General features: G+C 41.9%; 1 protein-coding gene across 2 annotated transcripts in view; it reads left to right on the top strand.

Annotated features, from left to right (window-relative positions):
* The window catches only part of LOC306934506 (solute carrier family 23 member 2-like), a 49,307-nt gene that overhangs the window by 19,430 nt on the left and 16,340 nt on the right, over positions 1-13,537 (top strand). For both annotated transcript variants that reach the window (XM_079517097.1, XM_079517096.1), the window contains 5 exons: positions 2,082-2,180; positions 5,014-5,130; positions 5,541-5,698; positions 12,720-12,808; positions 13,310-13,377. In XM_079517097.1, coding sequence (XP_079373223.1) covers positions 2,082-2,180; positions 5,014-5,130; positions 5,541-5,698; positions 12,720-12,808; positions 13,310-13,377 — 531 coding nt within the window. The remainder of the gene's footprint in view (positions 1-2,081; positions 2,181-5,013; positions 5,131-5,540; positions 5,699-12,719; positions 12,809-13,309; positions 13,378-13,537) is intronic.

The following is a 13,537-nucleotide window of genomic DNA, read 5'->3' as shown; positions in this document are numbered from 1 at the left end:
CTCTTCACTCTCTCTCTCTCTCTCTCTCTCTCTCTCTCCCGCATACACACGCACACACAGTCATTTATTCTGTGCGTCACACACAAGACCTTCCATGACTACTAGTCTGTGTTGTGTGCATGTGGAAGACTGCTGTCTCATCCATGCCCAGATGGAGCAAGTCACTGCTCCTGTTTCCATTTCCTACACTACCATTGCCTGATGTAGGTCAAACGACAAAAGCTCCACCACCAATTCATAAGTCAAACTACAGTCACGCACGCCTGAAGTATCAAATAATACAGTGGGGTTATAACGTGGGGTTTTGACCAGTGCTGTCTTTTAGTGGAGTGGTGACACTATCCCCAAGGCCTACTAGTTTGGCAAGATAATCTGGAATCTGTTGTGGTTTCCTTTTCTTGGCTCAGTAAAATAGAAACAGTACAGCCATTTTCTTCCCATTATTCCACTATAAGAGACGTTATTGTTTTGAGTCTCTATTGATGAACATTTTGACCCACAGTTTGTAAAACATCCCACGTCCCAAATAGAAAGATTTACAAGGTATATCTGCGATGTGATGCAACGCATTGATTGCTTGTAGATCTGTTCTTTTTGGTAAGCAACACCATTGTGTAACAATAATTTTGAGCTTGAAATTACAGCAAATGCAGCAATTAATGCACACATGCAAGGAAAGATCAGTGAAATAACACATTCAGAAGATCCATCCTGATAGCTTTGGTATTCCACATAAACTGACAGTTATACTTGTGCCTGGAGGCAATAAAAGTGTTTTTCCTAAATCTTGACATACCCATATGTAAACTAAACAGGCATTTTTCCTCCTCATTATTGTGCATGCTTGTATGCTGCTACAACTAGGTATTTATTTATTTTGCACCCATATCACTGTCATTTTATATTTTTGTGTTAGCTATTATACAAGCTTGCAGCGCCACAGCACGAGGTGACATGCTGTGAGCTTGTATATCTGCTATTTTTGAACATTTTCAAAAGATCTTGAAAGTGTCAGAACAACTGGTTTAGATGGCATTTGTAGAATTGGCCTCAAGTCTTAATGGGATAATGGATTTGACCTACTAAACACAATCACAGACATGTGCATTGTGCACACACAGTAAACACAACCTGGTGACATTTGTCATCATGTGAGGTGAGTTTTCTTTTGCATACAGCCATCTGTCTTTTCATCCTGTTACGTATGACAAAAAAAAGAAAACGAGCCTTCTCTCTTCCTTGTGTGTGTGTGTGTGTGTGTGTGTGTGTGTGTGTGTGTGTGTGTGTGCGTGTGCGTGTGCGTGTGCGTGCGTGCGCGCGCGCGTCCTCCATAAAAGGACCCTCATACATGTAAAACACACCACTTTCGATGCGAGTGTTTGTTTACATACATGTTTGCATGGGATCCAAATTTTGTAGTTTTTTCCAAATCATGGTAGGCTTAAGCAACACAGCTGCATCTAGTGACGTTAATAATGGATGTGGTAGAATACTAGATTTACTGTAGGTGTGCAAGGCAGCAATACTGTAGATGGGAGTCATCAGTATTGTCAATGTACATTGAAACACCTAAATCTAACGCACCCATTATTATTAATTGGATTAACTGCAGCTGTGTCGCTTACATCATGGTGTACTAAGCCTAAGGTATGTAATATGGTCTGTCTTATGCGGACTGCCTTTTGTTTTTAACCATAATTGTTGTTAAACTACAAAACAGCCTACATTTTATACATTCTGAAACTGAATAAAGAAGATGTATAAGAAAATGTTTAATATTATCGTCACAATATCATATTAGTGTCACTGTGTAGATATCAAGTGATTTGATCAAATATACACACACACGCACACGCACACATGCACACACACGCGCGCACGCACGCACGCACAGACACACAGAGACACAAACAGTTCTGTTTCGGCACACAGTCACGAATGTGTCAATGCTATGCATGCTGACTTTAACCTACTTTGTAGAAAACCAGTTTGTGGGCTGTAGTTATTGACAACAACAAGCAGCAATAAGAAGATTATCTAATGCTTAAATCAAAAGCATTGTGTTGTGTGTGTGCATGCAGGTCGTGGTAAATGGCGTGGCCCAGGCCAGTGGAGATCATGATACGGAGGCCACAGAGCTGATGGCAATCTACGCTAAAGATGGCCAAGGAGCCGAGAAGGTACGACAGTGTTCCCTCAAAATGCTGGTGTACAAAGCTTAACCCTTTTTTTTGGCCAGGATCCCCAAGAGTCTATACTTTTCCCCTCATTTGTTCAGGGTTACACCAGTTCTCCTTGCCAAAAATAGACAATATACAAACATTGTAGATCTGCTAGTTTGACGAAAATTCCACTATGTTTTATATATGTTCCTGCTAAAGAATGCCCAAAATAGGGATATTAGCTGGGGTTCATTTGATTAACATACAGGCTTACAGTCAGTATCTACACCAGTATTAAGCTACTTATCTACCAAGCCTACACAGCAAAATACTTAACTCCTGAGAGTGTATGAGTGGACCCACAAGGGATTTAATGCTGATTTTACTACATGCAAACTCTGTTTCACTACCTCTTCCATGTAAACCTACAAGCTCTGCGTTCAAGGTCACTATTGTCTTTGTGCGTTAACAAAAATACAGAACTTAATCGCAAGCATATTGGGCCTATCAGAGCTCATTGACTCCTCCCTTTTCCTGTGATCTCTTATTGTCCTCATCACTGTGACTCGGCTCTTTTCTCACAGTGAGAGTGGTGTCACACAAGGGCTGTACTCAGGCCATGATATTAAGGCTTGTCCTGTTGTCTGGGACAAGTAATTCATCTTTCAAATTTTACTTGTCCGTTGGACAAGTGACTGTTGGTTTAACCTTTTCTGTGACGCTCCTAGCAGCCAACAATATTGTCTGGCTTTCCTAATAATCACCTTTCCAATATTGGTAATAGCCCTAGCATAGAATTTCTGTGATCTTGTATACATTTCATGTATTCCAAATACACAGCCATAGACCGGTCCTATCCGCCCACGGTTAGCAGACTGACCACATCTGTCAGGCACATGTGCAGTCTAATGGCATATTGGCCTATTGTGTGTGCCCCATACATTTGTGCTTCCTAAAAGAAGTTTTGATATATTCAGTCCTGCACTCATTCTGGGCCCCTCGCCGGAAAGAATGTCCGTGTGCAGCTTGTGGAAGAGTGGTCACCAAAACGACTTCAAGTCTTAGGAACGCAGTTCTACAAGTTTAAATGCCGATGTGGTCAGTCTGCTAATGGTGCACGGATAGGACCGATCTATGGCTGTGTAGCCTGTGTATTTGGAATACATGAAATGTATGTAAGATCATAGACATTCTAGGGCTATTAACTTGAATAACTATTAACTGAGAATATTCAATCATGTATTTATTCACAAAAAACAACTTACATTTAGTTGATTTAAATTGTATTTGTGTGTGCTCGTGCTCCGGACAAGTGACTTTTGTGCCCGCACAACTGAATGGGAAATGTACTTGTCCATAGGACAAGTACCTCAAAAAGTTAATGTCAAGCCCTGCCTGAGGCTGTACTGTACTTTAAATGGTACTCTGACTCTGAGAGTCTTGACTGTTGCACATTTAAACAGCTGTCCAGGGTATACTCCTCCATGACAGAACCCTGAATTAAAAATGGCCCAATTAACCTCGTTCAGACCCGATGTTTTGTGTGTGGACGTTTTGTAGTAAAAATGCATTGACACTATCAGCAACAAAGCAACAGGCTACAATTCATTTTCAATTAAAGCCAGCGCCATGAAGCTACAAACCGACACCGGACACTTGTTGCTGCACAAAACAAATAAAAAAGTTGAGCTGGCTAGTGGCTACAACACCCCAATGACGCAGTGAAGTGTAAATCAATCGTATGTTGATGCCTGACAATTGTCGTTGTGCGATGGGCGTGGCGCTACAAAAAACATGAGCCATTTTATTTTTCCAGTGCTCCAATGACATAATGAAGCATCAAACAATCATATGTTTTTGTTTGAGGACTTCCATTTCCTCTCTGCTCCGTAAAAGGAAGAACTAATTCTTGCCAGTGTTTCCCCTAGCCAGAACCTGAAGGTGCTAGAGGGGATGGGGGGGATTTGGGGGTTCTCAAAATGCATTTTGCGCTCACATACAAAGATGTATGTATATATGGTACATTTGTGCACAGTAATGAGCAGAGGAATATCGGTCTAGTTTACATATGAATTATCCATAATCTCCAGATTTAGGAAAATATACTTTTATTAGACAAAAGGTACAGTATAACCAGTCACAAACCAGTCAGTCACACATCAACAACTAGTGATGGCACAGATGGGGCTTGTATCTCCATATTTAAACTTTTTGTTGAATGCCCTACTTCATCACACAAGAGTGTTACACTATAAGAGTAAAAATAGCAGATCGTCGTATTCCCGTTTATACAGTGTTGCTTGAGCAATACTTCAACAGTGACTTGGCAGCAATGTAGTTGGCCATGCTTGGTTGTTTTGTAGCCTTTGTTGCCATTAGTGTGAAGGCAATCAGGTATTGAGAACAATGCTAGCTTATATAATTTCAGAACTGTAAAGGGGATGTTTATTTAAATGGCACCTTTCAACAAAACATGTTACAAGCTGCTTTACAAAGAATTCAGTCATAATAAAGGAAGAAGAGGAGAGCAGGTTTTGGACTACTTGGCATTCACTGACCAACGATGACGTTGTTACGATGACGATGTTACGACATTGTTGACATGGTGTTGACTTCACTTAATGTGGACAGGGACACATTTGTGTCCAGGCTACTTTAAATATAAATAAAGTGCGCAAAGTGTAAAGATCTGAAGATCTCTTGAGGGTGTTAATGCCTTATTTAGACATGTCCGCTTGAAGCCAAATCAAATTGTAATCAAATTGTAATGCTATAGGTCTGAACAGTGCAGTTCATATGCTATGAAAAATAACCTGTGTGTGTGTGTGTGTGTGTGTGTCTGCCTTTGTAGAGCTCAATGTCTGAGACGTTGGATAGCACAGATAGTATCGATGCCAGAAAGATGGATATGATCTACACGATAGAAGACACCCCGCCATGGTACCTGTGTGTGTTCTTAGGCCTACAGGTAAATCCTCCTTCCAACCTCGTATGGGCAACAGTTACTTATTTTATTTGCACTTTATTGATGATATTATTATTACATTACAGTTGCGCCTTTGAATACATTTGTGTGTTTACCAAAATAACCCTAGTGTCTATTTTGGTGCAATCACTGGGTGAAAGTAGCATATCTACATGCTCAAATCTCTTCAGTGAATATAATTGGTAGCTAGTATAGAGCCCTGGAACAAAAGTACAGCGGTTCGATTTCACAATGACGTTAACAGGATAACACAAAAAGCAATGGTCCTATGTATTGAACTCATCAAGGTCAATAAAGTATTGTATTGTATTGTAGGGTTATATATAGTTTGCAAACCTCTGTAAAGATAGTAAATACATACACAGTTAACCCTAAACCCTGTGTATCTCCAGCACTACCTGACATGCTTCAGCGGAACCATTGCTGTTCCGTTCCTCCTGGCCGAGGCCATGTGTGTGGGCTATGACCAGTGGGCCACCAGTCAGCTCATTGGGACCATATTCTTCTGTGTGGGGATCACCACTCTTCTCCAGACCACGCTGGGCTGCAGGTAGACCCTCACACCATCCTTGCAATTCTATGCCCGGGGCGACCCTTTTGTGATCTCCACGGATTACATGAATTCCCCTAATTCACTACACTACATGCCTAACCTTAATCTAACCCTGATTGCCACACTCACTTTCCAGGACACACAGACAGAGGCTTACACAGTGGCTGGAACACTTACGTGTTCTGGGGAATAAGAGTTTCAAATACACATTGATGCACACATGTTTCCCCTGAGAGAATTGGTCAGGGATGCACGATAAATTGTATATCAAATATATTTTATTGGCTAATATCGGCCTTCAAAATGTACTTAAAACAGTATTAGCTAAATATCCCAATATAATAATATAATAAAATAATAACCGACGTGGAAATGTAGTTGTAGTAAAAGTAAATAAAAGTAGTCAAATGCAAATGTACACAGTTTAATGAAAATATTCAAAACTTGTGTGCACAATTACTTTAAAATCACTCACTCACTTTCAAATACCACATACTGTATATGCAATGTATACAAAGTTACAAACCCCACCACATATTGGTTGACACTAATGGTAATAGGCGGATTATGAGACAATGGGCCCCTGGGGACACAAAGGACCCTCTTTGTGTCTCCATAGGGAACCACTGCTGTTCATCAAATTATTGGCTTATGGCCCCTACACACTGTAGGAGTTTTAAAGTTGTCGGCGAGTCATCAGATCGCATTTCACACTGCAGGAGTCTTTTCATTTTTTTTAATCGGCTGTCATTATATCTTTGTGGCTTTCACACTAAACGATTGATCGCCGACCAGGGATCACACACTGCAAGAGTTCACCAAGATGGATCCAGACCCGATAGGCTACATATAGGCAGCGGCTACATCATTTGTTTTTTTATTCCAATTCATTTTGACATGCACGTGCATGATGCCGTGATACAAGCGCGAGACCCACACAGGGCACTCTCTCTCTCTGTGCGTGCATGGCACGCCACACACACAGGAATAGCCAGGCTAACAGGGCGGCATGTTTGTGATAGCGCTATAGCGAGACAGGACGTTATAATCATAGACAGCAGTGCTGTGAGCAGTGTGCTCTCATTGGCTGTAATACAGGCCTTATCGGGGCGCAGTCGCAACCCAGTTCATACGGTATGATATCCAGTCGGCGACAGAGTCAAATATCAAACGTGCTAGATGTTCAGAAATGGTCGGGGAGGCGTCAGCGAGCGCTTTTATCGGCGCTGGATCTTCTCGCAGCTCCTTTCACACACAGCGAGCAAAACCTCGCCGATCAAAGCCCGATTTGACGTCAGATCGGGGGTTTTGTCGGCGAGCGCCAAAAATGCTCCCAGACAGCATAATCGGAGCAAATATCGGGCAGTGTGTACGAGCCATTAGGAATGTGACAAAAAACAAAGTATTTCGGGGCACGGTGGCACAGTTGGTAGTGCTGTCGCTTCACAGCTAGAAGGTCCTGGGTTCGATTCCCGCTCGGGGCGCTGTGGGTGCTGGTGGCGTGTTTCCTCCTCCGCGTCATCAGTGCCCATAGCCGAGGCGGGGTTGGCGAAAGGGCCTTTCTGTGTGGAGTTTGCATGTTCTCCCTGTGTCCCCTTAGGTACCCTCACAAAAAACATGCAGTAATCCTGGTCTCTAAACTGCCTCCCCCTGGCCAGCCGGGTCCACGCGCTACATCCAACCAAGGAAACTCCCCCCTGTCAGGTGTAAAGGAGCAACTTGGACACTCGGGCATGAGGGAAGCATGAGTTCAAGTCCGTTGCTCTCCCCATGTCCCCCATATATGGGGACTAGGTTGGCGGAGGATGTGTAGAGCCCAGGATCACATTAGATAATTGACACAGGGGTGAAAAATGGGTTACAAAATCGTAGGATAAAAAATATTAAAAAAAAAAAAAAACTTTCTACATTGCAGTATTGATAGTTTACTTGACTGATTAAAACCTGAGGAGGCTGATTCTACAAATGCCTTCCAAATCAGTAATTCTCAAACTTTTTTGTGCCAAGGACCCCCAAAATTATGTATTTGACCACGGACCCCTGTCTGAAAATGTTTTGTGCCAGGCAGGGACCCCCACAAGAGAAGATTTGTGTACTTTTTCCACCACTGCCTGCAAGTCCTGCATTGATCATTATTCATTAACGTCATTGCCTTGATGTAGCTCTTCAGGCTGTACATATTGTTCTCTTTCTTTCCATTCCTCTACTCCCTTTTTTCCTCTTCCTTGTCTCTCACATTTAAATGCCACTCAAGGACAAGGGTCATTGTCAAAGTGTACTTTCCCAATCTGCCTCTTCATGTCTGTGTGCGTGTGCGTGCGTGCGGTATCTAACGGTTTGTGTGAGTGCTTACTGTCGGTTTGACATCAAAGACCGGTAACTTGATACACACTAGTGTCAGTGAATTACCCAAAACCTACATTATATGTGAGAGGAAGATTTGTGGCAGCAATTGCTTAGGAGAAAAGTGGGTATTTCTTTCCCACATTTTTCACCATAATGTGGTTAAGGACACACAACACACCGTTCATTGTTTCATTGTCATGTGTCTGTGGTGTCCTGATCAACCCAGGGGTCAGTAATCATTTAATCATTAATTATTTTTATCCAGCCCACATCAATCTGTGGCTGGGTTTGTAATCTGTACTGTCTGTTAGTAACCAGCTGCGACATTGTGGCTGGCATTGTTTCCACCTTCTAGTCTGTGTGTGTCGTCATAGCAAAATGTGCTCCTGGAGACACCTATTGTTGTAGTGGTAACTACCACAGAAGTAGTCTAGCTTTTACTCTCTGATTATCTGTGGACAGATTGTGTCAATGCAGTAGCATCATCACCACCATGCAATATGCAGTCACAACGGTTACAGGTGAGATTGCAATGGAGGCCGAGTTCAAGTATGGGTGTGGTCTTGTGGCAAGGGCACCACAAATTAATGGGTGTTGCCTTTTTACCATTTAAGTATGGTTTCAAGGGAAAATCAGCTAGGCTTCAATCCTAGGTCTGCATCACAAACAAAACAGTCATCAACACATGTGAGCTGAAGTGAGAACTGACCCCAGTGTGGCCAACTTCATAATCAAGAAAGCGAAGTCTATATGTTGCTGTGTTATTACCCTAGTTTACTATTAATTTCACCTCATTCACTGTTCTCCAATATTTTAATTTTGAGGACCCGCAAATTGATGCTGCCAAATGTATTCTGCTGCCAAATGTATTTGGCAGCAGACCCTTATCTGAAAAGATATTGTGCCATGGACCCACATAAGAGATTTGTTAAGATTTTTTTTCAAAATGTTTCAAAATAAATTGCAGATCTACAGGCTCACAAGGCGTCACATCAAAACGCGTTTTGTAGATTTGTAGAATTCGAATAATTAAATTATAAAATAGGGTTAAACCGTTCTTCTTTTAGCTGAAACCCCATCAAGGACTTGCGGTGGTCCCTGGACTATACTTTGAGAACTACTGCTTTAGTTCACATAGAAGTTTGCCTCAAATGGCTGTTTCTATGAAATCCAAAGTAGCTGCACAATCTGCATTTGACCTCCAATCTCCTTTCCTTTGGCTCCACCCTTCCTCTTTCTTTTTGCTCACACTTTATTAATGTGTACTGTCGGGAATCTAGAAGAGGTTATTTGGTGTCCTGAAATACACTTAACTTTCCAATTTACACTTCAGTGTGCATTTTGTTGTCCCTCTCTCTCATATTTGGTCGTGTTCATCATCTGATGAGTGTGTATTGCGTTGGCTTTGAGGCACCTGGCTTAACCCTCAGGGCCAAATCCATCTCATCATCGCTCGTTGAAATACCACGGGCAGGTGACCACGGCTGACCACGGCTCATATCTCACATCTGTGTCTTATGACTTACACAAAGACAAACACAGAGATTGTAATCGCACTATGGCCATCTTTCTGTTTTCATTACAGTGGTAAATTATTAGAATCATCTTGTTTCTGTAACCAATATACAGCCACGCACACACGCATGCGTACACACACACACACACACACACACACACACACACACACACACACACACACACACACACACACACACACAGTGCATTCACTGTTTCTTTGACACTAGTCTGAGGGCCTTGGCTAAAGCCCTAGTGTAACGAGGGAACAAACACTGTCCTATTTACTGTCTGTTCCAAACAGACAGGATTCAGCCTTGACAGGGTTCCCACGCGTCCTGGAAAACCTGGACAAATTCTTATGTGGTTTTCCAGTCATTGAAATCATAGACATTTTTTAAATAACCCAAAGGTCCTAGAAAACAACTAATTACATTTTGTGCTCAACAAACTAAAGGGATTTTCTATTACTGGTCAGAGGAAATGGTGTCCTTTCAACTGATATTTTGTATTATTATTTAATATTATGTAATAATAATAATATACTGGTTGGTCACATAAAATGACCTGGAAACATCCAGCTGGAAAATGATTGGAAACCCAATATCAGTCACACACACAGTGCCTGTTTGTAGACCGATCAGAACGCTGACACGGCACACATGATTAAAACAAGTTTGCAGAACATCTCAGCAACTGACTACGATAAGTTCACTGCGTTCACTGCCGCTTCACCTCCGTGCTTCCACACTCACGCATACACACACACACACACACACACACACACACACACACATAGTACACGCCAAAAAAACGGTTATTGTACAGAGGCACGATGTGGCATGGTGGCAGGTTCTTGTTAATGACAGCAGTGTCTGTGTCACGCCGTCATTTAGCAGTATCACCATGGCAACGCAGTGCGCAACGAGAGCCAGGGCAGAAAAGGGAGATTGATGGATAAAAAAATAAATAAAGCAGACAGGACGGAAAGAAATATATCACACCTGTTGCCATCTCCCAGATGAAAATAAGTAGTGGTGGGAACTATCATTCACTAGTGATGAGTCAGAGTCATGTGGAATTGTGGATGAACAGAAGAGATCCATGATGTGTCAAAGAAAGGTGTGTGTGTGTGTAGTGCGATTATTATATCGATTTGATCCTTTTAGAGTTTAATTTTGGAGAGGATCGTTTTGTTTTTTATATCAACAAATAGACGTGAAGAAATTCAAATGGATAAAAAAAAATATTAAACTGATTTGTTTAACCACTTTTTTTTTTTTAATGGCTGAAATAGGCGATATACAAGCTTCCAACACGTTGAATCGCGATGCGACGCATTGTCCGCTTGTTGTTTCGGCTTTTTCAGAAAAATAGCAAACAAATAATCTTTGTAATCGCTATACATCGATTAGTTCGGTTATAACTGTCGGGGCTGCAACAGTTAACGCAACTAATCGATTTACTTATAGGCTATAAGTAAGCAATGACTGGAGTTCAAAGGTCTTTAGAAGTGAGGGCTGATGCAATAGAGTGAGGGCAAACGTGCTGCTTGTGTGTTCTTCTGATTCTGATGAGTCATGACACACACACACACACACACACACATCCATTGTGTTCCAGGACAGGAACATGTATGTGCAAAATGTGTGCACAGGTGGCACAGCACTCCGCTTGTCTTTTAGTTCTACTGGATATCTTCTCCACTTGTCCCTCCCTAATATTTTCATCTACCGGTAGTTTAATTGTCAATAGCTTTGCCATAGATTTAGTCATTATTGCTTAGTTTTTATTTTGTTTTCATCTGTGAAAATAGTTAGTCAACGAACGTTTTTCATCATAGTTTTAGTCGGCTAATATATATACTACATATTGTATGGAGTCTTCCATTTACTTCATACAGCAGTGGGTTCTCAGACTGTTTTTCATTGTCTCCACCAGGCCGAAGGCATGGGGAGAGAGTATGTTTTGCACTCCGTGTGTGTGTGTGTGTCCGTCCGTCCGTCCGTCCGTCCTTCCTTCCGTCCGTCTGTGTACAGCTAATCTCCGGCACCGTTAACCCGGTCGATGCCAAACTTTGCACACACACTCCCTGGATGCCAACGATGAACCTCTGCCCCGCATTTTCCAGAACGGCCTGTTATAGCGCCACCATGAGGCAGCTTTTCACATGTTTTACCTAAAACTGCACCGCTCTGCGTGAAACGTTGCATGCACACTCCCTAGAGGCCAAGGACAAACCTTTGACCTGCATTTTCCGCATCTGCCTTTTATAGCGCCACCAGGAGGCCGACTTTTGTAAAACACATTTTTTGATATTACTCCTCCAGATTCTGTCCAAAAATCTCACAAATCGTTACACAGTATCTCTATGGTCATGTGCTCAAGTCGGATCTGTCCGATATTTCATATTCCATCATAATTGGCTATAATTGGCTTTCACAGTTTGCAAGATTGCCCCGTTTTGAACAAAAGCCTCAAATCATGAACGCAGCATGCAATTTACGTGAAATCTTTCACACATTTTCTTACTGGGCTGAGGAATATATCCCACCCTTTTCACATTGGCCTGTTATAGCGCCACCAACAGGTTGATTTTTGCAAAACACATTTTTGGAACAAAATGCCTCAAATCATCCAATTGCCATCAAAGGCAAACATGTTTATATTACTCCTAAACATCTCACACAGTCCTATCCTCCTGGTGGAGACCTGTGCCCAGAAGGGCACTTTTTCTAGTTTTATATGATTCTGGCTAGTTTTCCTTCCGCTTTTCTCAGAAGATGTTCCTGTTTTGTTTTCTCAGTTCATACCAACTTGTGACTTTCCACTGCTTGGCCACGTCATGTTTCATTACGTTGCTCTTGTTTTTCCATTCATACGTACCAATTCATCCGACTTTCTTTGATGTTAGCTCTATATATCTGGTTGTGTTTTTAAAATGCACTGTGAATGGTATTCAAATGGGTCGGGGACTGATGCTAAGCAGTATACACTCATATTTATGCCCCACAAGTGCTGACACCTAGTGGTTTTAAAGCAGGATGTCTCCATCCTACAGCTTTTCTCAGACTAGGCCACGTGTCTAGTATTCATGTGATTATGAGGGCTGGTAATGTGTTATTTCTCATAAAGCGTTTTCTTTGCTGGTTTCCAGGTTGCCGCTCTTCCAGGCCAGTGCTTTTGCTTTTCTGGCCCCAGCCAGGGCCATTCTGTCTCTAGACAAATGGAAGTGTAATGATACAGGTAAATGATTATTCTCTTGCTGTCTCTGTCTCTGTCTCACTTTCACACAAACTGTCTCACACCAACATAGTGCCTACTCGTCTCACACAGCTGAACAGAGATCTTCGCCTACTGAAACATAATGTGTTATTTATATATTCAATATTACGGCGAAATCAAAATTCAATGTATGGGCTAAAACAGCGATGAGAACAGCCGCTGACAAACTTACGACCACTGCTACCGCCCTAAAGGCTTTACAATGATTCTGCAATGCAGTCATTTAGTTTTTTATCTCCAAATTGTTTATACCCATTTAATATAAAAATCCCCAGAGGTTTCGGCAGGTTTAGTCTGGTTACTCAAAGCTAACTTACGGTAAGGAGCCATCATGTCAGCCAGTTCGTTAAGAGTTACATACAGTATCTGTAACTCTTAAGTAAACATTGTAATACATGAATCACATTTTTGTGCTCATCGTCTTTTTTCTCTCCTTATCTTGAAATGTTCTCTTGCGACCAGCGGTTCAGCTATTCAACAGCACAGAACTCATGCACACAGAGCACATCTGGCACCCCAGGATACGAGAGGTAAGGAAAGGAATCACTGAGAGAACGGAATGTTTAATGCAGAATTCACACCATCAGCAATAAAGTTCTTTCTACTAAATGTGTGGGTACAAAACATCCGAAACATCCATTTCACCTTTGTGTACACTGTACACCTAGTTCACGCCTAGTTCAGAACACA

This window comes from Electrona antarctica, assembly GCF_951216825.1.
Source record: "Electrona antarctica genome assembly, chromosome: 12".
In the NCBI taxonomy this organism is placed as follows: Eukaryota; Metazoa; Chordata; class Actinopteri; order Myctophiformes; family Myctophidae; genus Electrona; species Electrona antarctica.
This window is presented reverse-complemented; position numbering and strand designations above follow the sequence as displayed.